Source organism: Lissotriton vulgaris, chromosome 8, assembly GCF_964263255.1.
Source record: "Lissotriton vulgaris chromosome 8, aLisVul1.2, whole genome shotgun sequence".
Taxonomy (NCBI): domain Eukaryota; kingdom Metazoa; phylum Chordata; class Amphibia; order Caudata; family Salamandridae; genus Lissotriton; species Lissotriton vulgaris.
In genome coordinates this window covers 1,500,826,984-1,500,854,682 of record NC_141696.1, presented here as the reverse complement: position 1 = coordinate 1,500,854,682, position 27,699 = coordinate 1,500,826,984, and the positions used below count along the sequence as shown (strand labels likewise).

The window sequence follows — 27,699 nt, the reverse complement described above, 5'->3', positions numbered from 1 at the left end:
GGGGGCCGAAGCGTGACACTAACTGCCCCAGGAGTGGGGTAGAATGGAAGAAAGCAGACCCCTCTCTAGAGCTTGCCTCTGAGAAGGTTACAACATGCCAGGAATGGTGTGGGAGGACAGCAGCCACACTCACCCCAGGGGGCCGAAGCGTGACACTAACTGCCCCAGGAGTGGGGTAGAAGGGAAGAAAGCAGACCCCTTTCTAGATCAAGAGCTCGCTTCTGAGAAGGTTACAACATGCCAGGAATGGTGTGGGAGGACAGCAGCCACACTTACCCCAGGGGGCCGAAGCGTGAAACTAACTGCCCCAGGAGTGGGGTAGAAGGGAAGAAAGCAGACCCCTTTCTAGATCAAGAGCTCGCTTCTGAGAAGGTTCCAACATGCAAGGAATGGTGTGGGAGGACAGCAGCCACACTCACCCCAGGGGGCCGAAGCGTGACACCAACTGCCCCAGGAGTGGGGTAGAAGGGAAGAAAGCAGACCCCTCTCTAGAGCTTGCTTCTGAGACGGTTACAACACGCAAGGAATGGTGTGGGAGGACAGCAGCCACACTCACCCCAGGGGGCCGAAGCGTGACACTAACTGCCCCAGGAGTGGGGTAGAAGGGAAGAAAGCAGACCCCTCTCTAGAGCTTGCTTCTGAGACGGTTACAACACGCAAGGAATGGTGTGGGAGGACAGCAGCCACACTCACCCCAGGGGGCCGAAGCGTGACACTAACTGCCCCAGGAGTGGGGTAGAACCGAAGAAAGCAGACCCCTCTCTAGAGCTTGCCTCTGAGAAGGTTACAACATGCCAGGAATGGTGTGGGAGGACAGCAGCCACACTCACCCCAGGGGGCCGAAGCGTGACACTAACTGCCCCAGGAGTGGGGTAGAAGGGAAGAAAGCAGACCCCTTTCTAGATCAAGAGCTCGCTTCTGAGAAGGTTCCAACATGCAAGGAATGGTGTGGGGGGACAGCAGCCACACTCACCCCAGGGGGCCGAAGAAAGACACTAACTGCCCCAGGAGTGGGGTAGAAGGGAAGAAAGCAGACCCCTCTCTAGGGCTTGCTTCTGAGAAGGTTCCAACATGCAAGGAATGGTGTGGGGGGACAGCAGCCACACTCACCCCAGGGGGCCGAAGCATGACACTAACTGCCCCAGGAGTGTGGTAGAAGGGAAGAAAGCAGACCCCTCTCTAGGGCTTGCTTCTGAGAAGGTTCCAACATGCAAGGAATGGTGTGGGGGGACAGCAGCCACACTCACCCCAGGGGGCCGAAGCATGACACTAACTGCCCCAGGAGTGGGGTAGAAGGGAAGAAAGCAGACCCCTCTCTAGAGCTTGCCTCTGAGAAGGTCAAAACACGCAAGGAATGGTGTGGGGGGACAGCAGCCTCACTCACCCCAGGGGGCCGAAGCATGACACTAACTGCCCCAGGAGGGGGGTAGAAGGGAAGAAAGCAGACTCTCTCTCTAGAGCTTGCCTCTGAGAAGGTCACAACAAGCAAGGAATGGTGTGGGGGGACAGCAGCCACACTCACCCCAGGGGGCCGAAGCGTGACACTAACTGCCCCAGGAGTGGGGTAGAAGGGAAGAAAGCAGACCCCTCTCTAGGGCTTGCTTCTGAGAAGGTTCCAACATGCAAGGAATGGTGTGGGGGGACAGCAGACACACTCACCCCAGGGGGCCGAAGCGTGACACTAACTGCCCCAGGAGTGGGGTAAAAGGGAAGAAAGCAGACCCCCTCTCTAGAGCTTGCTTCTGAGACGGTTACAACACGCAAGGAATGGTGTGGGGGGCAGCAGCCACACTCACCCCAGGGGGCCGAAGCGTGACACTAACTGCCCCAGGAGTGGGGTAGAAGGGAAGAAAGCAGACCCCTCTCTAGAGCTTGCTTCTGAGAAGGTTCCAACATGCAAGGAATGGTGTGGGAGGACAGCAGCCACACTCACCCCAGGGGGCCGAAGCGTGACACTAACTGCCCCAGGAGTGCGGTAGAAGGGAAGAAAGCAGACCCCTCTCTAGAGCTTGCTTCTGAGACGGTTACAACACGCAAGGAATGATGTGGGGGGACAGCAGCCACACTCACCCCAGGGGGCCGAAGCGTGACACTAACTGCCCCAGGAGTGGGGTAGAAGGAAGAAAGCAGACCCCTCTCTAGAGCTTGCTTCGGAGACGGTTACAACACGCAAGGAATGGTGTGGGAGGACAGCAGCCACACTCACCCCAGGGGGCCGAAGCGTGACACTAACTGCCCCAGGAGGGGGGTAGAAGGGAAGAAAGCAGACCCTCTCTCTAGAGCTTGCTTCTGAGAAGGTTCCAACATGCAAGGAATGGTGTGGGGGGACAGCAGCCACACTCACCATAGGGGGCCGAAGCGTGACACTAACTGCCCCAGGAGTGGGGTAGAAGGGAAGAAAGCAGACCCCTCTCTAGAGCTCGCTTCTGAGAAGGTTACAACACGCAAGGACTGGTGTGGGAGGACAGCAGCCACACTAACCCCAGAGGGCCGAAGCGTGACACTAACTGCCCCAGGAGTGGGGTAGAAGGGAAGAAAGCAGACCCCTCTCTAGAGCTTGCTTCGGAGACGGTTACAACACGCAAGGAATGGTGTGGGAGGACAGCAGCCACACTCACCCCAGGGGGCCGAAGCGTGACACTAACTGCCCCAGGAGGGGGGTAGAAGGAAGAAAGCAGACCCCTCTCTCTAGAGCTTGCTTCTGAGACGGTTACAACACGCAAGGAATGATGTGGGGGGACAGCAGCCACACTCACCCCAGAGGGCCGAAGCGTGACACTAACTGCCCCAGGAGTGGGGTAGAAGGGAAGAAAGCAGACCCCTCTCTAGAGCTTGATTCTGAGACAGTTACAACACGCAAGGAATGGTGTGGGAGGACAGCAGCCACACTCACCCCAGGGGGCCGAAGCGTGACACTAACTGCCCCAGGAGTGGGGTAGAAGGGAAGAAAGCATACCCCTCTCTAGAGCTTGCTTCTGAGAAGGTTACAACACGCAAGGAATGGTGTGGGGGGACAGCAGCCACACTCACCCCAGGGGGCCGAAGCGTGACACTAACTGCCCCAGGAGTGGGGTAGAAGGGAAGAAAGCATACCCCTCTCTAGAGCTTGCTTCTGAGACGGTTACAACATGCAAGGAATGGTGTGGGAGGACAGCAGCCGCACTCACCCCAGGGGGCCGAAGCGTGACACTAACTGCCCCAGGAGTGGGGTAGAAGGGAAGAAAGCAGACCCCTCTCTAGAGCTTTCTTCTGAGAAGGTTACAACACGCAAGGAATGGTGTGGGGGGACAGCAGCCACACTCACCCCAGGGGGCCGAAGCGTGACACTAACTGCCCCAGGAGTGGGGTAGAAGGGAAGAAAGCAGACCCCTCTCTAGAGCTTGGTTCTGAGAAGGTTCCAACATGCAAGGAATGGTGTGGGGGGACAGCAGCCACACTCACCCTAGGGGGCCGAAGCATGACACTAACTGCCCCAGGAGTGGGGTAGAAGGGAAGAAAGCAGACCCTCTCTCTAGAGCTTGCTTCTGAGAAGGTTCCAACACGCAAGGAATGGTGTGGGGGGACAGCAGCCACACTCACCCCAGGGGGCCGAAGCGTGACACTAACTGCCCCAGGAGGGGGGTAGAAGGAAGAAAGCAGACCCCTCTCTAGAGCTTTCTTCTGAGAAGGTTACAACACGCAAGGAATGGTGTGGGGGGACAGCAGCCACACTCACCCCAGGGGGCCGAAGCGTGACACTAACTGCCCCAGGAGTGGGGTAGAAGGGAAGAAAGCAGACCCCCTCTCTAGAGCTTGCTTCTGAGAAGGTTACAACACGCAAGGAATGGTGTGGGAGGACAGCAGCCACACTCACCCCAGGGGGCCGGAGCGTGACACTAACTGCCCCAGGAGTGGGGTAGAAGGGAAGAAAGCAGACCCCCTCTCTAGAGCTTGCTTCTGAGAAGGTTACAACACGCAAGGAATGGTGTGGGAGGACAGCAGCCACACTCACCCCAGGGGGCCGAAGCGTGACACTAACTGCCCCAGGAGTGGGGTAGAAGGGAAGAAAGCAGACCCCTCTATAGAGCTTGCTTCTGAGACGGTTACAACACGCAAGGAATGGTGTGGGAGGACAGCAGCCACACTCACCCCAGGGGGCCGAAGCGTGACACTAACTGCCCCAGGAGTGGGGTAGAAGGGAAGAAAGCAGACCCCTCTCTAGAGCTTGCCTCTGAGAAGGTTACAACACGCAAGGAATGGTGTGGGAGGACAGCAGCCACACTCACCCCAGGGGGCCGAAGCGTGACACTAACTGCCCCAGGAGTGGGGTAGAAGGGAAGAAAGCAGACCCCTCTCTAGAGCTTGATTCTGAGACAGTTACAACACGCAAGGAATGGTGTGGGAGGACAGCAGCCACACTCACCCCAGGGGGCCGAAGCGTGACACTAACTGCCCCAGGAGTGGGGTAGAAGGGAAGAAAGCAGACCCCTCTCTAGAGCTTGCCTCTGAGAAGGTTACAACACGCAAGGAATGGTGTGGGAGGACAGCAGCCACACTCACCCCAGGGGGCCGAAGCGTGACACTAACTGCCCCAGGAGTGGGGTAGAAGGGAAGAAAGCAGACCCCTCTCTAGAGCTTGATTCTGAGACAGTTACAACACGCAAGGAATGGTGTGGGGGGACAGCAGCCACACTCACCCCAGGGGGCCGAAGCGTGACACTAACTGCCCCAGGAGGGGGGTAGAAGGAAGAAAGCAGACCCCCTCTCTAGAGCTTTCTTCTGAGAAGGTTACAACATGCAAGGAATGGTGTGGGAGGACAGCAGCCGCACTCACCCCAGGGGGCCGAAGCGTGACACTAACTGCCCCAGGAGTGGGGTAGAAGGGAAGAAAGCAGACCCCTCTCTAGAGCTTTCTTCTGAGAAGGTTACAACACGCAAGGAATGGTGTGGGGGGACAGCAGCCACACTCACCCCAGGGGGCCGAAGCGTGACACTAACTGCCCCAGGAGTGGGGTAGAAGGGAAGAAAGCAGACCCCTCTCTAGAGCTTGGTTCTGAGAAGGTTCCAACATGCAAGGAATGGTGTGGGGGGACAGCAGCCACACTCACCCTAGGGGGCCGAAGCATGACACTAACTGCCCCAGGAGTGGGGTAGAAGGGAAGAAAGCAGACCCTCTCTCTAGAGCTTGCTTCTGAGAAGGTTCCAACACGCAAGGAATGGTGTGGGGGGACAGCAGCCACACTCACCCCAGGGGGCCGAAGCGTGACACTAACTGCCCCAGGAGGGGGGTAGAAGGAAGAAAGCAGACCCCTCTCTAGAGCTTTCTTCTGAGAAGGTTACAACACGCAAGGAATGGTGTGGGGGGACAGCAGCCACACTCACCCCAGGGGGCCGAAGCGTGACACTAACTGCCCCAGGAGTGGGGTAGAAGGGAAGAAAGCAGACCCCCTCTCTAGAGCTTGCTTCTGAGAAGGTTACAACACGCAAGGAATGGTGTGGGAGGACAGCAGCCACACTCACCCCAGGGGGCCGGAGCGTGACACTAACTGCCCCAGGAGTGGGGTAGAAGGGAAGAAAGCAGACCCCCTCTCTAGAGCTTGCTTCTGAGAAGGTTACAACACGCAAGGAATGGTGTGGGAGGACAGCAGCCACACTCACCCCAGGGGGCCGAAGCGTGACACTAACTGCCCCAGGAGTGGGGTAGAAGGGAAGAAAGCAGACCCCTCTATAGAGCTTGCTTCTGAGACGGTTACAACACGCAAGGAATGGTGTGGGAGGACAGCAGCCACACTCACCCCAGGGGGCCGAAGCGTGACACTAACTGCCCCAGGAGTGGGGTAGAAGGGAAGAAAGCAGACCCCTCTCTAGAGCTTGCCTCTGAGAAGGTTACAACACGCAAGGAATGGTGTGGGAGGACAGCAGCCACACTCACCCCAGGGGGCCGAAGCGTGACACTAACTGCCCCAGGAGTGGGGTAGAAGGGAAGAAAGCAGACCCCTCTCTAGAGCTTGATTCTGAGACAGTTACAACACGCAAGGAATGGTGTGGGAGGACAGCAGCCACACTCACCCCAGGGGGCCGAAGCGTGACACTAACTGCCCCAGGAGTGGGGTAGAAGGGAAGAAAGCAGACCCCTCTCTAGAGCTTGCCTCTGAGAAGGTTACAACATGCAAGGAATGGTGTGGGAGGACAGCAGCCACACTCACCCCAGGGGGCCGAAGCGTGACACTAACTGCCCCAGGAGTGGGGTAGAAGGGAAGAAAGCAGACCCCTCTCTAGAGCTTGATTCTGAGACAGTTACAACACGCAAGGAATGGTGTGGGGGGACAGCAGCCACACTCACCCCAGGGGGCCGAAGCGTGACACTAACTGCCCCAGGAGGGGGGTAGAAGGAAGAAAGCAGACCCCCTCTCTAGAGCTTTCTTCTGAGAAGGTTACAACACGCAAGGAATGGTGTGGGGGGACAGCAGCCACACTCACCCCAGGGGGCCGAAGCGTGACACTAACTGCCCCAGGAGTGGGGTAGAAGGGAAGAAAGCAGACCCCTCTCTAGAGCTTGGTTCTGAGAAGGTTCCAACATGCAAGGAATGGTGTGGGAGGACAGCAGCCACACTCACCCCAGGGGGCCGAAGCGTGACACTAACTGCCCCAGGAGTGGGGTAGAAGGGAAGAAAGCAGACCCTCTCTCTAGAGCTTGCTTCTGAGACGGTTACAACACGCAAGGAATGGTGTGGGAGGACAGCAGCCACACTCACCCCAGGGGGCCGAAGCGTGACACTAACTGCCCCAGGAGTGGGGTAGAAGGGAAGAAAGCAGACCCCTCTCTAGAGCTTGCTTCTGAGACGGTTACAACATGCAAGGAATGGTGTGGGGGGACAGCAGCCACACTCACCCCAGGGGGCCGAAGCGTGACACTAACTGCCCCAGGAGGGGGGTAGAAGGGAAGAAAGCAGACCCCTCTCTAGAGCTTGCTTCTGAGACGGTTACAACACGCAAGGAATGGTGTGGGAGGACAGCAGCCACACTCACCCCAGGGGGCCGAAGCGTGACACTAACTGCCCCAGGAGTGGGGTAGAAGGGAAGAAAGCAGACCCCTCTCTAGAGCTTGCTTCTGAGACGGTTACAACACGCAAGGAATGGTGTGGGAGGACAGCAGCCACACTCACCCCAGGGGGCCGAAGCGTGACACTAACTGCCCCAGGAGTGGGGTAGAAGGGAAGAAAGCAGACCCCTCTCTAGAGCTTGCTTCTGAGAAGGTTACAACACGCAAGGAATGGTGTGGGAGGACAGCAGCCACACTCACCCCAGGGGGCCGAAGCGTGACACTAACTGCCCCAGGAGTGGGGTAGACGGGAAGAAAGCAGACCCCTCTCTAGAGCTTGCTTCTGAGACGGTTACAACACGCAAGGAATGGTGTGGGGGGACAGCAGCCACACTCACCCCAGGGGGCCGAAGCGTGACACTAACTGCCCCAGGAGTGGGGTAGAACCGAAGAAAGCAGACCCCTCTCTAGAGCTTTCTTCTGAGAAGGTTACAACACGCAAGGAATGGTGTGGGGGGACAGCAGCCACACTCACCCCAGGGGGCCGAAGCGTGACACTAACTGCCCCAGGAGTGGGGTAGAAGGGAAGAAAGCAGACCCCTCTCTAGAGCTTGCTTCTGAGAAGGTTACAACACGCAAGGAATGGTGTGGGGGGACAGCAGCCACACTCACCCCAGGGGGCCGAAGCGTGACACTAACTGCCCCAGGAGTGGGGTAGAACCGAAGAAAGCAGACCCCTCTCTAGAGCTTGATTCTGAGACGGTTACAACATGCAAGGAATGGTGTGGGAGGACAGCAGCCGCACTGTTGACAACACCCAGCTGTCATACCACAAAAACAAAATGCTGCTTCCCGTGCTCTCAGCCTTTTAAATGCATTAAATGTACATGAAGTGCGCACCCCTCTCTGACAGTAATGGGCAGTCCTTTCGCACCCTGCTCCGCATTCAGCCTCCGCTCCCCAGAGCCGGTCTTCGCTCTGAAGTCTGGCAGGTGTTACGCCCAGCAGCGCTGTTTTTCACATAAAGCGCCCTCGGTCGTGTATTTCCATTTGCAGCACTTCCCGGGCCCGGGGGCTGCGCGAGCCTCTCTGCCGCCTCCAGTCACCGGAGGGCGCATGGAAAGGGGAGATAAGAGCCGGCAGCCTCCGGCTCCCCAGACGGGCTCAAGCCGTCAGAAGAGCGGCTACCCCAGGCTGTCGAGAAAGGACAGACGGGGACACTGACAAGAGGCGCAGGAGACAGGTGGAATTAAAGCACCGATGAGACACGTCGAGATCCGGGGCCTCGCGCGTTCAACGACAGGCCGCAAAAAGGCACGCTTCAGGCCGATGGAAAGCTGTGCACGAGGGGCTGGCACTTCAGGGTCAAGGGCATCACAAACATCTGGCCAACACATGTAATAAAGCATGCAGACGCAGGTTTGCACGTGTTAGCATGTTAAAGCCAAACCTGCTGGGTTTGCCAGTGCCTGATTGTTTTGGTGATGATGTGCCTTCGCATTATGCATCTGGCCGCTGAATACGTAACACCCAATATCTCCGAGTCACCCAGCAGCCAGATCAATAGTGACGTCTTTCTGATGTCCGGCCAGCAACAGCAGGCATGATGAATTGTTTGTTCAGATGACCGGAGAAAGAGCTGTACTGGATTTCACACTTTAAAATGTCATTTAGTTTGAACATTACACACACATACACGAGAGAATATATATCATATATCCACCACTCAAATTACATTTTCATATTTTCATTATACTAATTCAGTAGCGTGCTACTTGCCAAAAAAGCGCTTCGATGACTAGTCAGGGGAAATATGCGCAATATAAATGCCATTACAATTTAATATACAGATATATAGATACCATATACATATATCATACACAACAGAATGATGTGCAGTGCTTTCCAGACACTCTTTTACCTCAACCAACCACAAGAGCCACAAACTATTTCCCTCGCTAAGCTCAGCCTGATGCATAGTAAAGCGAGGGAATCTGCAGACTTCTTCAAAGAGCCTGATGGCCTAGTGTAGGCCTGGCCCCTCTCACCATCCCTTTCAGTGAGTACTACCTTCGGTCTCTTGCTTGCACTGGACTCAGGGCTTCGGATAGTCAACCCTCTCTAGTAGTGGTCGCTTTGCCCCTGGTTTGTCGGGTTCTTCTTTGATGCTATAGGTTGTTTCTTGGTCGCCAACTGTTCGCTGCCGACTGAAGATGGCCGACATGCTGGATCCTAAGAAGGGCGACAGTTTACCATGGACAAGGATCCTGGAGGCCATAGAACCCCCTCACCTAAGATGTCCATTGTGCAATCACTTTGATGCGGAGGGCCTTCTTGGCTGAGGGTATACACGCCGACTCTACACTTAAGCCGAAGGGCTGGTGGCGGCGGATGGGTAGCGGCAGCAGAAACCCTGCTTCTGGAGTGTTGAGTGAGCATCACTGAGTGCAGCTTGGAGGAGAGACTGTCGACGAGCAATGTTTGTGGGTTTCACAAGTATGGCACTTGTAAGGCGGCTATGTCATTAGGACTTTAAGAGGTAGCCATCTTATGTAAGGGATTTAACCCCAGATCCTATATGGTTTAACAGTCATGGAAATCGTTCATTTAAAATAGCTTTTGTGCCATGGCGTTGACACACTGGTCATCTCATATGAGGCTGGAGGCATGAGGCACTGAGATGCCTGAGAGAGGCTTCTCTGATAGATAATCACATGTGCAAAATGCAATGTGAAAAATGTGAACATCTGTCGAATGATGAAGGGTGATCAAAACGGTGACACTTCAAACAATTGCTGAAGTGGTAGCCAGCAACTGAGGGGGCGGAGCCAAAGGCCCTTTCTGGAAATTTCTATTGATGGACATAAGCTCTAGCAAACAGCAAAGGATTTCTACAACCATTTATGAAAAGGGGAAATACAAGCAGATACAAAAGCAATGAAAACCAGTTGCATTCTATGAGACAGTTCTGGGACAAGTTGTCTCCAGACATCAAGCCCTCTGCCTGGAGAGACTAGTGGCATGATCCCCACAATATAAGGTGTCCTGCAGTCAAGACACTCATTTCAGTGATGGGTGCCTGCATTGCAGGATGGCTGCAAACTTGCAGAATGAGGACTTCACCTGCCACGTTCTCAGTGTGCTCAAGGACCTCCCGTATCCCTGATGCGAAATGGTGATGTTGCTGAGAAAACTTTATCACTTCTCTAACTTGCCAAAAAGTCTCCTTCGTACCCTAGACGCCATGCTATACGACCTAAACTGGAATAACAGATGGTGCAGTTGCACTATCCACATTGAAACTCCTTACAGAGAAAATTGGGCTGTACCCTTCCTATTGGTCCATGGTCAAGATTCATTTGCATATGGTTGGGTCCAAACTGAGGTGGCATGGATTGCAAAACAACAATGAACTGGGATGCGGCCTGAGCAATTACCAGTGGCTGATTTAATTCAAGCAGTTTGTCTACTTCCAAAATGATAAGTCAGCAAGCGAAGCCTACAGGCCGCCAACTCAGGGAGTCTTCACCTGGAACCGGGGATACGATTCTGTACAGTTGGTTCCAGTGTCACCTGTCATGAAGATTCCTCTCTCCCCTGCACTCTCGGGGCTCACTTCTTATAACTTTATTCTATTGTTGTTAAACAGTCTTTATACAATTAACAGAATGTGGCCTAATTCCCTTTCAATTATTTTCATTCTGCGAGATTCTGCTCTTTTGAATACCAATACACAAGGCAGGTAACTGTCAACCTTCTAGAAACTAAATAAACTCTGGTAAAATAAAGCAGTCAGCATTTAGATTAAACACTGCACAATATATTCACATAATCTTATCATATAGCAGATCATAAAGATATAAACTCATTTTGTTACATACTACTCGCATTCATTCATTTCGATTGCTTGGCACATGCAAATCAAGCGGAGGAAGACATTGGGGCCTTGCTTACGAGTTGGAGGATGAGATACTCTGTCACAAAAGTGGGGGGTGTCCCGTCCGTCGTATTACAAGTGCACTGTAGCCTATGGCACTTGTAGGCAGCAGTGGCCAGTAACATGCGCGCTCATCCGTGTGGGGACAGCACTTACAGGTATGCGTCTATGGGGCTGAAGGTATAAAATCTTATAGTAGTGAAGCCCCCGGGTGGTTGGCACCAATCTGGATCATGGAGAATGGGCCAGACACTCAGTAACATGAAATGAATTTGTTAATAACAGGAGAATATATACGTCTGTTTCAAGTCACACAATCTAATGAGTCAGAAAACGTCACTACAGCTATAAAAGAACAGATCTTCGAGTTACCATTAGCCCCTGAATGCACACAAAGCTACAGATTCAGTAAAAGATGGTGCTAATGTAAACCATTATCTATGTAAATCCAGGTAAGGATATTCAGTCATTAAATCACAGCTCATCTTCGAACAGCACATCTGATCTCTCTGGTTCATTGATCAATTCGAAGCGTGCCAGATTAACCGCTTTAGGTCTTAGGCAGCCGTTCTTCCTGCCTTGTCCAGTTACGATAACAGAAAGACATCCACCACTGGGTCCTGGTTAACTGGTTCTTGGAAACCTGCACACTGAAGTGGAAACGCTTCACAAACCAGAGGTCGCAAAGCGTCACAGAGAGCTTTTTCACCCTTTTAAAAACAGCTAATACTGAACATCGATGATCCTTTCACCACTCCTAGTCCTTCATAAAGTTCAAGATTCCAGGAGGAACTTCGCACAATCTGCTTCCTGTAGGACTTTGCAGACATCGCTCACAACAGGAAAGCATTCCCTGGCTTCAGACCCCAATGAAACGCACACACATCCAGAGCCACGCTGTGGACCCTCTTAAGATAAGACCCACCATCGAAAGCAAACTTCATACTTTCATCGAACCATGAGACCTGATGGCATTCCTAAACACTTAAAGAGAGTATGGAACACCTGTTGAAGGAAAATATTGACATTAATCTTCAGGGGTGGTTGTAGCAGGCAGGACCTTTATGCAGCGTATTGTATAACAGTAAATGAAAAGTAGTAAACCCGTTTGAATCTATAGGTTAACATATAGGTATTTTTGGCTAACATAGGGTACATATGGAATTGTAAGAACAGCGAAACTAAACTGGCTGATTAGGGTGCTTGAGCCCCCCTAGTGACTTGATGGATGAAGGTAAAAGCTACTGTTTTTCTCAGGAATACTTATGCACAGCAAGACCAAGGAACATACCCCGCATTGGTCCCGACATTCGATTGGAGAGAACCTTACAGCTTCCACTAAGATATAGGTAATTGACGGTTTTGTTTATGATAATTGTGCTGAGAGAATTTGACTTATCGCTTTTCCACCTACCATGGACCAGCTAGTAGCATATATTTGTTTTGGGAGTCTACTTAATATGTGGGATTGAAATTCCCTTTGTTGTTTCCCTTTATCAAAAATAGAATATTGTTCCCTCCTATACATCGAGACCACGGACCCTGTTTCTTCGGAGTCCCTGAGAATTTCTCTCATCCATCAAATAAAAAACAGGTAAAATAGCCGATACTCGGACTGGCTTTCCCATTGATAAACAACCCCTCTCCAAGTACTCCCACTTAGAACCAACTAGAGCGACCATTCATTCCATGATAATCCATTATATTCTAGATCTACCTAACCCTGGTTGCTTATGAGATTAACTATGAAATTCTCAGATCATTTGTTATTATAGCTTTAGCTAAAATCCTTAAACTAATTTCTTTTTAAGGGACCCCTATCTCCTTGGTTATCTCTCTTTCGGGGAAGGTGCCTGACAGCTGCGTTTCTCCCCTTTAGAAATTCCCGCAAATGATGAAAGAAAACCGTTAGTCCACCTGGACCGACCTTTAAAGGAAGATGGGTCGAAGATATTGCTATTAACTATAATCTACCCTTCACAACTTGCTCATCATTGAGACCCTAATTAGTGGTTTCATAGGTAAGCTTCTAGATCACTCCTAGAACCTACGGAGGTGAAATCTATATATACTATGAAATTGTTCTAAAGAGAAAACCTGTTTCTAGAACCCAGGGATTACCTCTACCTCAGGATGAGACCATGCTAATGCACTCCCTTGCTTCTACCCCCTCAGAAACTTGAAGCCAAATGGTTTGAATGTGTCTGCTTACATATAAAGAGAACTAGATACATGCAAGATGGATGAATGAATTGAGCCTGATGGAGAATCTTCCCAGTTCCCTGTGAGCTTTAGGAGGTTTCTTTGAAACCCCATATAAATATCCAATAAAGAATTCTCCTTTATCCACATGGACCAGTTTGCTGCAGGCCAAAAATTGCCTTATGAAGTTGATTTCAGGAATATTTATATTACTGTAAGACATATTATGCTGCTTTGTAGGCGTCTATGGTGTTGAAGACAGTGATCCTTAGTCATCTCCTGGAATAGCCTCACTTGTTTTTCCAGCCAATATAGCTTGCCTGTATTTACAGTGTATTTCCGTCAGACCTTCCATTCAGGCATTTGTGTACCCTGAATTGATTTTTAATTGTAGTTATTGAGTAAGAATGTTGGTATGATAGTGTTGTGAGTGAAAGATGATGAGGTATGAGTGGTTCTGTGTGGGACTTCACATAGACTTATGAGATGTATTTTATGAATTGCTAGTCTATTTGAATTAATTGTTGTAAATGTTTATCTAAAGTTTATATATATATAAAAAATGGTTTCTATCACTTCATAAATCGATAAATACTTAATAGAAAATGAAAAAAGAAAAAGAAAAATGGACTTCACTTCCGTGCTGTGAATATTATTTTTGGCCTTGATTTCTGGTCCATCAAGTTAATCAAATTCCTTGGACCCTTGGTTAGGGCCTCAGTATCTTCGGCAGGGTCTCTTTTCTCTTGTACAAGGAACTGCCAAGGACAGAGGGTTGCAAAAAGAACAATTGATGGACAGAATGCAGAACAATGTCATGCATTCACCCCAGCACGGAGATCTGGGCCTAAATCCATATTTTTTTGCTCCCCGTGCCATTCCAGTTTGAACCCAGTCATATGCAAATCAGCCTTGACCCTGCGCCCAATGGGAACAGTCCAGCCTGAATTGCCAAGCCACTTCCTCCCTGGACTGGAAACAAGCATCCTAGGACTGGTTTCGGGATTTCAGCCCTCATCAGCCAGGATAGCTCGACTCCAGTGGCATGGAGAGCACAAGACCCACGTCTGGGCATACAGTTATGCCTGAACTGAGGTGGCAAAGTGAGCTTAAGAACGATGACTGATTCAACCCAGTTTGTGACTGGTGGTGAGCGTCTGAAAAGTTTCAGCGTTCCGTCGATCATTTCCTTGTGTTTGCTTTGTTCGCCGTAATTTGGCAGGGAATGCCCAAACGTGGGTCCCTTGCTCACTTTGCCACTGGTTTCAAGCTAACCTGCCTGATGAGGGGCGTTTCCGGTTCAGGAAAGACCTGGCTTGGCAGTTTGGTCTGGACTGTTCCCATGAGGCACAGGGTCAAGACTGATTTGCATATAGTTGGGTCTGAACTGAGGTGGCAAAGTGAGCTAAACGAATGAGGATGGATTCAACCCAGATCTGTGACTGGTAGTGAGTGTCAGAAAAGTTTCAGCACTCTGTTCATCATCTCCTTCTGTTTGCTAAGGACAGAAGTGTGATAGATAAACCTGTCAGGAGCGTTAGGTAGATAATGACACAATTAGAGAGGGTTTTATAAGATTTTTTGAAAGACTCTTGTGCCCAGAACTGATAAAGTAAATTTGGGTTTGACCTTTTTTATAATTAATGACATATGTTTGTTTGGTTGTAAAAAAGCAACGAGGAGCTATTAACTAGATTCAAGACATACTCACAACATAGCTCACAGTTTTTCCTAGCCAGGGGCAGCGCATTATCGTGTCTGGGCCCATAACCCATCAATATCCTTTGTAGGACTTTTTGGTGAGTTACATTTGAGGGAGTAGGGTTGGGGTTTCTAACCCTATCAATGTCGTTTGATTTGATAATCCATACATCTTGCTAGCTTGTCTTAAGTTTTTTTTCTCTTACTTCTGTCAGCTTTTTTTGTTCTGTTCTCATTGTATTTCCATTGATGGGTAATTTATTATTTTTAATTTAAGATTTTTAGGCCGCGCTGCTCTACCCATATAGTATATATTGGTATGCTTTACAGTATGACAATTTGATTGTCTTAAATATACAACTGAGAGAGGGGGGTGAAAGGGTGGTGCCAGAAAATTTCAGGGATGAAATGAAAATAAAATACAGAGTATATGCCAGATAACAAGTGAGAGTGTAGGCACGGTTAGAGTGCTAGACGTGAAGGGTAAGTAAAGTGAAGGGTAAACATTAACTGCAGAGCCAAAAGTTGAAGACATACGTTGTTAATTTTCTCCTTGACTGAAGGATTTTGTCTTGGCGCGCTGGGCTTGCTGGTTTTGGGGAAGGAATCAGGTGAACAATGGGATGGAGGGTGTATAGGAGAGATCTTCCACGAGGGTGGGTTAAGGTGAATTGGGGTGCGAGTGAATGTCGGTTCACAAGTTATAATTGAAACTATTATTTTTTTTCTTGATGTCTCGGTTTTCTTTTTTCCACTGTCAAGCTCCTTAGGTTATGTGTTTTGTTTTGTGAATCTGTAAAGCTCACTATCACCCGCGAGGGTATTCGGGTGCTGAGCAGGAGTGTATGCCCACCCTCTGCCTTTGGTGGGGTTATTCTTTGAAAAGCCAGGTCTTCAGCTTCTTGTGGAATTCAAGACGAGAATGTTATTTCTTCCACACCAGAAATGAAAGCCATTAATTGTACCAGTGAGATGAATGTGGCGGAGAGAAGGCCTTTAGGTCCTGATCTGGATTCGGATGCCTCAATTACAGGGTGCTGAATACAGGGCCTGTTCACCACCACCTATTCTGCTATGGGCTTCATCTATTTGGCAAAACAAAATGACAGTGGACCAACTCTCTAACTTAGGGTGGCCACCTGGTTTTGTTCCACTAGTTTTCCTTTTACGACAGACCACAATGGCAGGCTACCACTAAAAAACGGCGACAAAGTCCCCTCACTTTAGGGGTACATTTCAGGACCTCTGTTGGTCAGAGAGAGATAGCTGTGTAAGAATGGAGTTAGAGGATACCAGCAGAAAAGGGGCCCAGATCACAGAAACTTAGATATGGGCATGTTATCCGGAAGACTTAGTAGCTGTAGACACTTTCAAAGTAGCTTCCAGCAAGGCAGCAGGGAATGCACTGTGGAAAAAAGCCTTGCTGCACCAGAGTGGAACTCAAAATCTGCTCTTCAGACCAAAGTTAATGGAATGGAGACAGGTGCTCACCCTTAATGCTCGATTTGGAAATCTCCACTGCATCTACCACAACACACTGGATGAATTTAAATTATGTTGTCACATTTGGAAAAGGCTCAGCTCGCAGGACAACATCTCTGGGAAGTTTATGTAATTCCACATAACCAGTGAAGAACACATCTCTCTAGGAAAGATACCTGCTGTTTCAGGGTCTGGATGGTAAGTGTAGCTGAACGTCAATGCGCAGCCCCGCTCGGTCACTTGGAAGGGATAACCGCTGTCAAACAGGTCCACCCCTCTCTCCACGCACTCCAGCACCTCGTCCGGCTTTCCAAGGCCATGGATGAGTCTGCAAGGAAAGGGTGGGCAAGAGGATAAACTTAGAGACATTTGAGGATGCAGGAAAGAGCACCAACTCAGATGAGGTCAAGGGAGGAGGAAAGAGCAACAGTTTATGGTGTATAAAGGAAGGAGGACAGAGAACCACATTAGAGAATATCCAGCAAGGAGCACCAGCTCACACAATATCGAGGAAGCCAGCTGGAGCACAGCTCCAGATACAATCAAGATTGAAGACGCACCAGCTCACACAATATAGAAGGAGGAGCAGCCGGTTAGAGAATAGGAAGAAAGGAGGAAAAGAAACCAGCTTAGAGAGATCGAAGGAGGAGAATGGGGCGCCAGCTTAGACAATATCGAGGAAGCCGTCTGGAGCACAACTCCAGATACCACCAAGAAGGATGGGGTTCCAGCTCACACAATATAGAAGGAGGAGCAGCCAATTGGAGAATAGGAAGAAAGGAGGAAAAGAAACCAGCTTAGAGAGATCAAAGGAGGAGAATGGACCGCCAGCTTAGACAATATCGAGGAAGCCGGCTGGAGCACAACTCCAGATACCACCAAGAAGGAAGAGGTACCAGCTCACACAATATAGAAGGAGGAGCAGCCGGTTAGAGAATAGGAAGAAAGGAGGAAAAGAAACCAGCTTAGAGAGATCGAAGGAGGAGAATGGGGCGCCAGCTTAGACAATATCGAGGAAGCCGTCTGGAGCACAACTCCAGATACCACCAAGAAGGAAGAGGTACCAGCTCACACAATATAGAAGGAGGAGCAGCCGGTTAGAGAATAGGAAGAAAGGAGGAAAAGAAACCAGCTTAGAGAGATCAAAGGAGGAGAATGGACCGCCAGCTTAGACAATATCGAGGAAGCCGGCTGGAGCACAACTCCAGATACCACCAAGAAGGATGGGGTTCCAGCTCACACAATATAGAAGGAGGAGCAACCAATTATAGAATAGGAAGAAAGGAGGAAAAGAAACCAGCTTAGAGAGATCAAAGGAGGAGAATGGACCGCCAGCTTAGACAATATCGAGGAAGCCGGCTGGAGCACAACTCCAGATACCACCAAGAAGGATGGGGTTCCAGCTCACACAATATAGAATGAGGAGCAGCCACTTAGAGAATAGGAAGAAAGGTGGAAAAGAAACCAGCTTAGAGAGATCGAAGGAGGAGAATGGAGTGCCAGCTTAGACAATATCGAGGAAGCCGGCTGGAGCACAACTCCAGATACCACCAAGAAGGAAGAGGTATCAGCTCACACAATATAGAAGGAGGAGCAGCCGGTTAGAGAGTAAGAAGAAAGGAGAAAAGAAACTGGTTTAGAGAGATCGAAGGAGGAGAATGGAGCGCCAGCTTAGACAATATCGAGGAAGCCGGATGGAGCACAACTCCAGATACCACCAAGAAGGAAGAGGTACCAGCTCACACAATATAGAAGGAGGAGCAGCCAATAAGAGAACAGGAAGAAAGGAGGAAAAGAAACCAGCTTAGAGAGATCGAAGGAAGAGAATGGAGCACCAGCTTAGACAATATCGAGGAAGCTGGCTGGAGCACAACTCCAGATACCACCAAGAAGGAAGAGGTACCAGCTCACACAATATAGAAGGAGGAGCAGCCAATAAGAGAACAGGAAGAAAGGAGGAAAAGAAACCAGCTTAGAGAGATCGAAGTAGGAGAATGGAGCACCAGCTTAGACAATATCGAGGAAGCTGGCTGGAGCACAACTCCAGATACCACCAGGAAGTATGGTGTTCCAGCTCACACAATATAGAAGGAGGAGCAACCAATTAGAGAATAGGAAGAAAGGAGGAAAAGAAACCAGTTTAGAGAGATCGAAGGAAGAGAATGGAGCACCAGCTCAGACAATATTGAGGTAGCAGGGTCGAGTACAACCTAAGAAACCATCAAGAAGGAAGGAGCAGCGACTCCTAAAAGATGGAGTCATCCTTCACCATTGAATTCAGTAAAAGGTCATTAATGGATTCTTTCCTATAGGGTTTCAATTTCTCTTGTTTAAATGAATGCACAGGTGTAAGAGTCACAAAGTAGAATTTACACAAGGTTGGGAGTACAAGTACTTTTGTCTGAACATTCCTGTAATGCATTTATTAATCTTCAGCAAATGAAAACATGAATTACTCATACAAATCATCAGATTTTTTTGTTAATCATCACTATCAAATGCAAATTCATTACAATGCTTTTTCTATCACATTCTTTGCATGAAATTAAGTAGAAACTGCGTTTTCATTGAAATTGTAACAAGTTTGAATCAACCGAATTTGCATTCTGGTACAATTACTGATATACCCTTCTAAACCCCTACCACATATCATTTACCCCCCCCCCCCTACCACTCCCAAACCCTTCTCTACTACTGACTTGGTTTGGAAACTTATACCAGCCTCCTGCTGTCCTGATGTACCCTTCTAAACCCCTACCACATATAATTTACCCCCCCCCCCCTACCACTCCCAAACCCTTCTCTAGTACTGACTAGGTTTGAAAACTTATACCAGCCTCCTGCTGCTACACATGGGTGCCACATGGACCAGTGTGCAGCGCATGCCACAAACACGCGGACCCAAAGGGATGAGGGTCAAATCTCCTGACCATAACCGTCTTTACTCTACTGAAGTGAGAATGCAAACACGTTTTTCTTTTGATTGGGAGATGCAGTGTCCTAAAAAATCGAATGAACAGTCCTGGTGCTGTGCCTGTAGCATCAAACAAAAGAAACTGGTACTGAAGTTTTTTGGGGGGGTAAAGGAACCCGAAGTAATTACAAAAAGCAAATGAAGAAGACATCGTTCTAAAAATAAAAAAATTGAATATTGTCACATAACCCTGTTGAGGAAAAGATTATTTCATTATTTTTCTGTCAGAATGAGCACATTTCTGATGGATTTTACTTCTGCTTGCTACCCGCCAGACAGTTCTGCCAGGCTATCAGATGCTTTAAATTGAACTGGAAGTAACCAGATTATAAGGGAGGTCGATGGAAACACTTCTGAGTTCTCAGCTACAAAAACAGGCGCCCTGATGGGCGCTATTACAAATCACAGCGCTGTGTGGGCTAATTTAGCAAATGCCGCATAACTTGAGCTTGGCTGGTATTGTTCATTCGCACAGACAGACATGCAGCTGCGGCCACGGTTCACCCCCCTCTGGTCACCAAATTGATCTTGGAAGTCGAGTCATCTCTTGCCCAAAAGGGTCTTCTCATTCTTCCAGCAAAGGCCACAATATCAGGACACTGTCCCTTCAACTGGTTAATGCAATAACAGCAGATACCTCTGTGTGTTACCAGAGAGTCACAGAATTGAATCCTGGTTGGAGCAGTGGGAAACAGTGATTTGAGAATTTAGGGCCAGATGTAGGTCGCCCAATACCGGTCAGAAGCGACCGAATTTCGGCCGTTACCGACCGGTATTGGGCATTTGGGATGTAGGAGGCCAAAATAGAAAATTCGGTAATTTACCGATTCGGTATTGTAAGGAATCAGTAAATTACTGTTTCCTTAAAATACCGAATCGGTAAATTACCGAATTTGCAATGTAGGGAGCACTCAAATGAGTGCTTTTGGATTCGTTATTTACCATCAACTATAAGTTGGTGGTAAATAACGAATACCTTTGAAAATGCAAATCTGTGCATTTTCAACTGTGCCATGTGGCAGACATACATGCCCTTATGGGTGCCACATCTGCACACAAGCACGATTCAGGGGTGCAACAGGGTGTCACCCTTGAATGTGTCCCCAATTTTACCGAATCGGTATTTACCGATTCGGTTATTGCCATTCATTTCTATGGGCCTCCAGGCCAATAGGAATGAATGGCAATTACCGAATCGGTAAATACCGATTTGAATCTTACCGATTCGGCATTTACCCATTCTAAAATACCGAATCGGTAAAATTCGGTATTTTAGAATCAGTAAATGTACTTTACCTACATCTGGCCCTTCAAGTGCTATGAAAATTCTACCTGTGACAGAAAGCCCTGTGGACTGGGTTATACACAGTATAAGTTGGGCTGCCCCAAAACCAAAACGATTTAGTGTCTGGGATAAAACAAGTGCTTTTAATATATTTTTTTTAGGATTACATAATCAGGGCAAACATTTTTAGGTGTCCATTAAAAGGAAGCCCTCTAGAACCCTAAAGTTATCTTTTAAAAAGAATAAAACTTTGTTACCATAAAACTTAATTTACTGCATTAATTAAGGGCCACATTGGCTCTCAGGCAGCCTTGGTATTTGGAGATAAACCAATTGCATAATTTTACATTTCTTCCATGTAGCAGCCCTGCTTCTTCTTTAACTCCGTCTTTTCTTTAGCCCACAACTTCACAGCACCCCCTCCGCCCGCTTCGCTTTTGGCCAGAAACACTATGGTTGGCATTAACCGTTCAGGGGCGTTTGTTTTTTTAACAAAAGGTATAGGAACTTCTTTAGTAAAATCAATAAAGCATGGGCATTGGGGAGAGGATGCAGCCTTATGGCTGGATCGGTCGACATCGAAAATGGGGAACCGGGTTCCAGTCTCGGCAACGACGCTCAACATCCTGTGATTCTGGGCGACTCACTTAATCTCCCTGTGCCAAACAAAAATGAATGTGTCCTCATGTAACGAAACTGGTGCTCTATAAAGCGCTCTGATACCCCATATCTTCGGGTCTAGTTTGCACTATATAAATCTCATAACATTTTTTTTTTTAATTTAATGGGCACGTCGTTCCCCATAGATCCCGTCACCTTCAAAATATGCTTACATGCAGATGTCCTTAACGGTGAGTTGAGGAGCTGGCAGGAAGACCAGGAGGGCTGCATTTAGATGCATAATTCTGATAGTCCAGACCCCTGATGGCGAATGAGGAAAAAGAAGGTAGCGCGTTCCATGGATAGTGCCAAAGAGACGACAGAGTAGGCAGGTGCTATGTGGGAGGTAATTCTTTTTGTTTACAAATGGACAGAATCGGTTTCCTCAGAGAGATGGCATGGGGAAACGGGAAGAGAATAAAGGGCAGTTTTTGGAGTTTTTTTAAAGGGCCGTCATTACCATTAGTGCAGCAGGTGCAGAAGCAATGGAGCCAGGGGTCCAAGAGGCCACTGAAACTCAATTGTGCTGCAGAGGCAGTGGGACCAGGTTTCACGGTAAGGGGCCACTAAACCCCCAATTGCATTTATTTTATTTATCGTCCTTGCTTGCAGTAGGGTCCAGTGCAAGCTGCAGTGCCGGCATTGGGCCTCGGAACAATGGGCCAAGGTGAAGGAAAATTGAAGCAGAGGAGACACGAGTTTGGGCCTGAGAGATATGGCGGGAAGGGAGTTGGGGTGTGATGGGAACTGTTAAACCGGACAGCCTTAGGTGGTCTTCCCCCAAACCTTTTGCCCTCTCCCCTCTTGTTTTGCTGAAATTTGCTTTTGTTAGCTTTGGGACTACTCCAGAAGTGCCTTCAATTTCAAAGTTAGCACTAGATATAAAAAAAATAGGACCATCGGACCTACTCTTCAGTACCCTCCTGGACCTACCTCTCGATACTAGAGAAGAAGGACTGCTAGGATACCAGAGGATATCTTCACTGCTTGAGGCCTGCCCTGCTCTCTGAGCAGGAAGACTAACTACCTTCATCCCAGGCAAAGTGACTCCAAGGGTCTGCCCTCCTGTTCTGAGCTACAGGGACAACAAGCTCCAGAGGACTCCCTGCAACTGCCCAGCTGACCAGCTACTGCCCCTGCCTAGACCTGCATTTGGACCTGCCTGAGCACTGTAGTGAGTGCATGATCCCCATAAGGTGCCTGCCCAGGTCCTGGACCCTTGGTTGGGATAAGTGGCTCCTGTAAAGAAAAGGCAAAATACTGATGTTTTGAGCTCTTCACAACCCCGAAAGGACATGTTCATGCCAAGATCTCACGGCCCACCAACGCAAAGCTCTGGTGGGTCTGACTTCACGCTACAGTGTCATCCAGCAAAACAAGATCTACACTTCGTGCAACAGGATCGATAGCCTAGTCTGACCACTAACACAAAGTTCCAGCAATGACCGTCCACGACCCCCCCCAACATCTTTGCGCTACATCGATGATCATCAGCGACACCCAGCCTGCTCTTCGTGCTACAGCTACGACCATCCGCAAAGGTCTCTCTGCTCCTCATAATCTCCTCCACTGCGAACTGGAGTCTTTGCCTGGAATTTGAGAAGGTAATTTTTCAGTGGAACAAACCTGTTCCTTGTATCCAGCCTATGCTCCATAGCAGTCGGCCTGAACTTGCAACTTTCCCTGGTCTGGTACGACCAGATGGCTGCGAGTAGCACTTGGTGCTTTTAAGTGGTATACTTACCCAAGACTTTGAAACTGCATATCTCTAGTTGTACCAATTAGGTTTTTGTCACTTTGGTGTTTTATTACATTCTACTGCAGGACCAGAGGCTATGATTATGCGTATGCTCTCTTTACTGAAACTCAAAGCAGCAAAAAAGACAACCAATCATAATGTCCTCCATAGTATAATAACGCAAGATATCCACTTCTTGTCCTCGTTCTTTGCTGCTCATGGCAGCCTGAGATAACTGCTTTAACATCCGCTACTTATTTATTGATTATAAGACCTGTAATGGTACATTTGCTTTGTTTTCATTTATTCCAAAGATTAGTGATATCCTGCTCCTGGACATGGTGACCAGAGCATCCTCTACTCCTACCAGTGTTCGGTGCAGGCTGGTGTTTCTGAGAAGGGTGAGCGCGGCTGTGAGGTCACAGCGGGGCATTTCCTTTCGGAATCACTATGACCCACTAACTGCATACAGCGAACGAGATAGAGGGAGTGTCATCTCCCGCCCTGCTCAAGCTCTCGCACATTAATAACAAGCAGCAGCGAAGTAGGCATGATGAGATGGGGTAGGGCAACAGGCGACTGCGTCAGTTGTTTATTCAGGTCTGAGGGACACATTATTATTATTATTATTATTATTATTATTTATTTTTGTAGAGCGCATAGTCACCCTGAGGTATCCCAGCGCTAGGAACCCTAATCTCTTCAGTTCAGCGGGCCGAGGGCAGAGCAAAAGGGGGGGGGGAGACAGAAGATAAGTGTTATGGGTAAGCCTGAGTCATTGGGGAAAAAAATGAGTCTTTAGCCGCTTCCTGAAGCGAAGGTATTGTGGATCTAATCGCAGGTCGCGGGGGAGCGAGTTCCAAAGACGTGCAGTTTGGACCGAGAAACGTCTTCCTCCTGAGCGGACTTTCTTGAATCTAGGGGTGGTGATGAAATTTTCTGTGTCCGAGCGGAGGGATCTTGTGGCTTTGTAGGGTGTGATGAGTTTACTGAGCACTGGGGGGCCTTGGTTTTGTAGCAGTTTGTGGGCTAGGCATAAGGCCTTGAATTTGACTCGCTCCCTTATGGGAAGCCAGTGGAGGAGTTTTAGAGCAGGTTTAGCGGACGTTCTGGCAGGGGTATTTGTGATAATCCGGGCCGCAGTATTCTGGATTCTCTGAAGCTTGTTGAGGGTCGCTTCAGGAGCGCCCAGATAGATCACATTGCTATAATCAAGCCTCGATAGTATTAGTCCTTGAATTAGCAATTTTTGGGAGTTAAAGGGCAAGAGGGGCAGGACTTTCCTCAGAGATTTCAGGAGCCCGAAGCAGGTCCAGGCTACTTTCTTTGCCTGCACAATGAATGAGAGGTCAGTGTCGATCCACACACCCAGACTTTTTACCTCTTCCTTTGGATCAGGGGGGGGCCCAGACAGGCTGGCCAGATGTTCGGGGAAAGTGTAAGCCCTTTCGGGCCGAGGAGCAGGACTTCAGTTTTCGTCCCGTTTAGCTTTAGGGCTGAATTGTTCATCCAACAGTGGACCTGCGTAAGGCAGTTAAATAGGTCTGCTGATTGTTGTCTGGGGTGAGATAGAGACACCACTAGTTGTGTGTCGTCAGCATAGCTGACGACGCTCACTCCGAATGGGGTGATGACCTCCTCCAATGTGGACATATAGATATTAAATAATGTGGGGCTCAGGGAGGAGCCCTGAGGCACACCACATTGGAGGGGAATTTCGGAGGAGCAGGCGTTCTTCTCCCAGATCTGATAGGTCCGTTGAGCCAGAAAGGATGAGAGCCAGGATAGGGCTGCGCCTTCCACACCAACTCTCTTAAGTCTTTTGATGAGAAGTTGGTGGTTGACGGTATCGAATGCCGCACTTAGGTCGAGGAGGATCACTGCCACTGATCCTCCTTCGTCCAATAGTGCTCTGGCCTCCTCTACCGCTGCCAGGAGGGCGATGTCAGTGCCCTGCCCTGGTCGAAAGCCCGTCTGGGAACTTTTTAGCTTATTGTTGACCTCCAGAAACTGAGAGAGTTTCCTGTTGATCAACTTCTCAGCAATCTTGCTGACTCCTGGGAGTAGGGAGATGGGCCTATAATTAGCCAGATTTTCGGGGTCGAGGGAGGGTTTTTTTTAATAGAGCTTTTACGACGGCTGTCTTCCAGCTCAGGGGTACAACTCCCTGTTGGAGTGAGGCGTTGATCAGATGAGTCAGAGGGGGAATGATCGTGGGGGCTACCTCCTTGAGGATCCGGAGTGGGGCGGGGTCCCTGGGAGATCCGCTCTTTATGGATTTTAGCGTGTTTCCTACTTCTTCAGTTGTAACTTGGCCCCAAGAAGAGAGACAAGTAGGTGATGGGGAGTACGAGAGATCATTTTCTTCACACGGATTCGCAAGGGGGATTGAATCAAGAATTGTTAAAATTTTATCATGGAAGAAATTAGCCAGTTGTTGGCATTTTTCCTGATCAGCTTTAGGATCAGTGGGATGTCTCGGTCCCGGTTCTGGGGTTTTCAGAAGCTCTTTAAGAATAGCGTAGGATTCCTTACTAGAGCATCCCGCTTTCTCTATTCTCTCCTGGAAGAAAGCGCTTTTAGTTTTTCCAATAGCGGTTTTATAGGTTAAAAGGGAGGTAGAATAGATGTCTTTGTTAGTTTCCGATTTGTTTCTTCTCCAAGAGCGTTCTGTTCTCTTACACTCTTGGCGCAGGGCTTTAAGCTCTGGGGTGTACCATAGAGCAGAGGATAGTCTTTTGGGATGTTTAAAGGTCGCAGTTTTAGGGAGCAGTATATCTAGAGAGGAAGTAATCCACTCATTAAACTGCTTGTCAGCCGTGGCAGGATCGGTGGAGAGCTCGGGGATGGAGTCTGCAAGGGCGGCGGCCCATTCCCCAGGTGTGAGTTTGCACCATCGTCTGTCGGTTACCTGGATTTTTGAGGTTAAGGGGTTCATGGTGGATATTTCCCAGGAGATAGGGACCAGGAAATGGTCCGTCCATGGATGGGTCACGGGTGGTGTGGTGGTGATAGTTGCTACATTAGTGAGGATGGGATCCAGTAGGTGTCCCTTCTCGTGGGTAGGCTCGTTGTTGACCAGTCAGATATTGAGTGATATTAGGTCTTGCCGAAGGTCAGAGGCTATCCGGTCAGTGGGGTCCATGAAGTGGAGGTTTAGGTCACCTAGCATAAGGAAGTTGGAGGTAGAAGATGCTAGTTGTGACACTGATTCGATGACGGCATTAATGAAATTCCCAGGAGCACCTGGGGGGCGGTAGATCAATAGCCCTGACAGGGAGTGAGCTGGGGAGGTTTGGATGGAGAATTGACAGCTTTCGCAGTCCTCGATGTGGGCGTTGGAGGTTCTAAAAGTAAATTGTTCCCTGAAGATTATGGCTACCCCCTCTCCCCTCCCTTTGGGTCCGTGTAAGGCTTGGCAGAGGTACCCTGGGGGAAGGGCTGTGACGATGTCCGGATCAGAGCTATCTGATAGCCATGTTTCCGTTAAAAACAATAGATCAAAATCCTGATCTTGGATTAACAAATTGGTTTCAAGCGCATGTTTAGGAAGGGAGCGGCAGTTAAGAAGTCCCATCTTCAATCCGAGTTTTGTCGAGCTCAAGGGAGTCAGATTGCAGCGCGTACAATTAGAGAAGGATTTACCTTCAATATGCGTGTGGTAGCAGGCAAGGACTTTCTTAGGTTGGAGTGCGCGAAGCGCATCTCCAGTATACACCACGCGGTCATAAGGGGCAACTGGCAGAGTCCCTGGGCCTGGGTCCGTCTGGGCCCGGATGGGCCCAGACGGGCTTGCCTTTGGCGCGCCTTCGGCGCGCCCGCTGCGCCCGTCCGCTGCGCGAACGGAAATGACACATACTTTTATCAGAAGAGGGGCATGGCTTCCAAGGGGGCGTGGCTTAGTCGCACGCCGGCAATGGCGCCGATTTGGATTTGGACACTCTGGATTTTTTACAGCATGCTTCTGACATATTTCCCAACATGTCACGAGTGGTGTGATCCGACGGGGCTTCCACTCGTTTAGCCAACAGGGTAACCTTTCCCCATGATAGTAAACTTGGGTGCTTGCCCCAGATACTATTATGGTGCAGTGAGATAGGTTTAATCATATTACTCCTGTAGCAGGCATACAATCTTAAGGGTAATGGCTGAGGATCATAGCTATGTGAGGCAGGAGGAATCGTCAGACGCATAATGTTGACCCTGGATTGGCTTCCATGATCGATTTTGCAGTGTCAAAGTCAGTGGGGACGGCAATGACCTTGCGAAAACAGCATAATTCTGCTGGCAAGACCCACATGGAATTTACAGGGAATTCCCCACAGACGCATGACTCTGATGCAGGAGGGGCCCCCAGACTTGGCAGGAAATTTAGAGAGACTGCGCCAGCTCAAACATAATTTCCAGGTGGACTCTTACAGGAGAGTGATGGTCCCAGTGGTCTTATCCAAGTTGATGTAAGTCCATTACGTGACTGAGTGGAAACCATTAGAATTGGACAAGAAAAAACTGAAGTCTGACTCCTCCAGGGACCGCATGGACCGGTATCTGAGAAAAGAGCTCTTTAGTCCTGATGACATCAGGCGTCACCTGCTCTTCAGAGTGGAAGCATTCTGACATAGTGGTGTTATATATGAAATAGAGGCTACGCCAACCTCTTGGCAAGGTGGTGAGAAACAAGCTTTTGGCGGGATGCCCA

At 49.2% G+C, this 27,699-nt stretch overlaps 1 protein-coding gene across 7 annotated transcripts in view; it reads right to left on the bottom strand.

Annotated features, from left to right (window-relative positions):
* QTRT2 (queuine tRNA-ribosyltransferase accessory subunit 2) overlaps nt 1-27,699 on the bottom strand; it is a 222,788-nt gene that overhangs the window by 41,963 nt on the left and 153,126 nt on the right. For all 7 annotated transcript variants that reach the window (XM_086935601.1, XM_086935596.1, XM_086935602.1 and 4 more), the window contains one exon: nt 16,520-16,671. In XM_086935601.1, the coding sequence (XP_086791727.1) occupies nt 16,520-16,671 (152 nt within the window). The remainder of the gene's footprint in view (nt 1-16,519; nt 16,672-27,699) is intronic.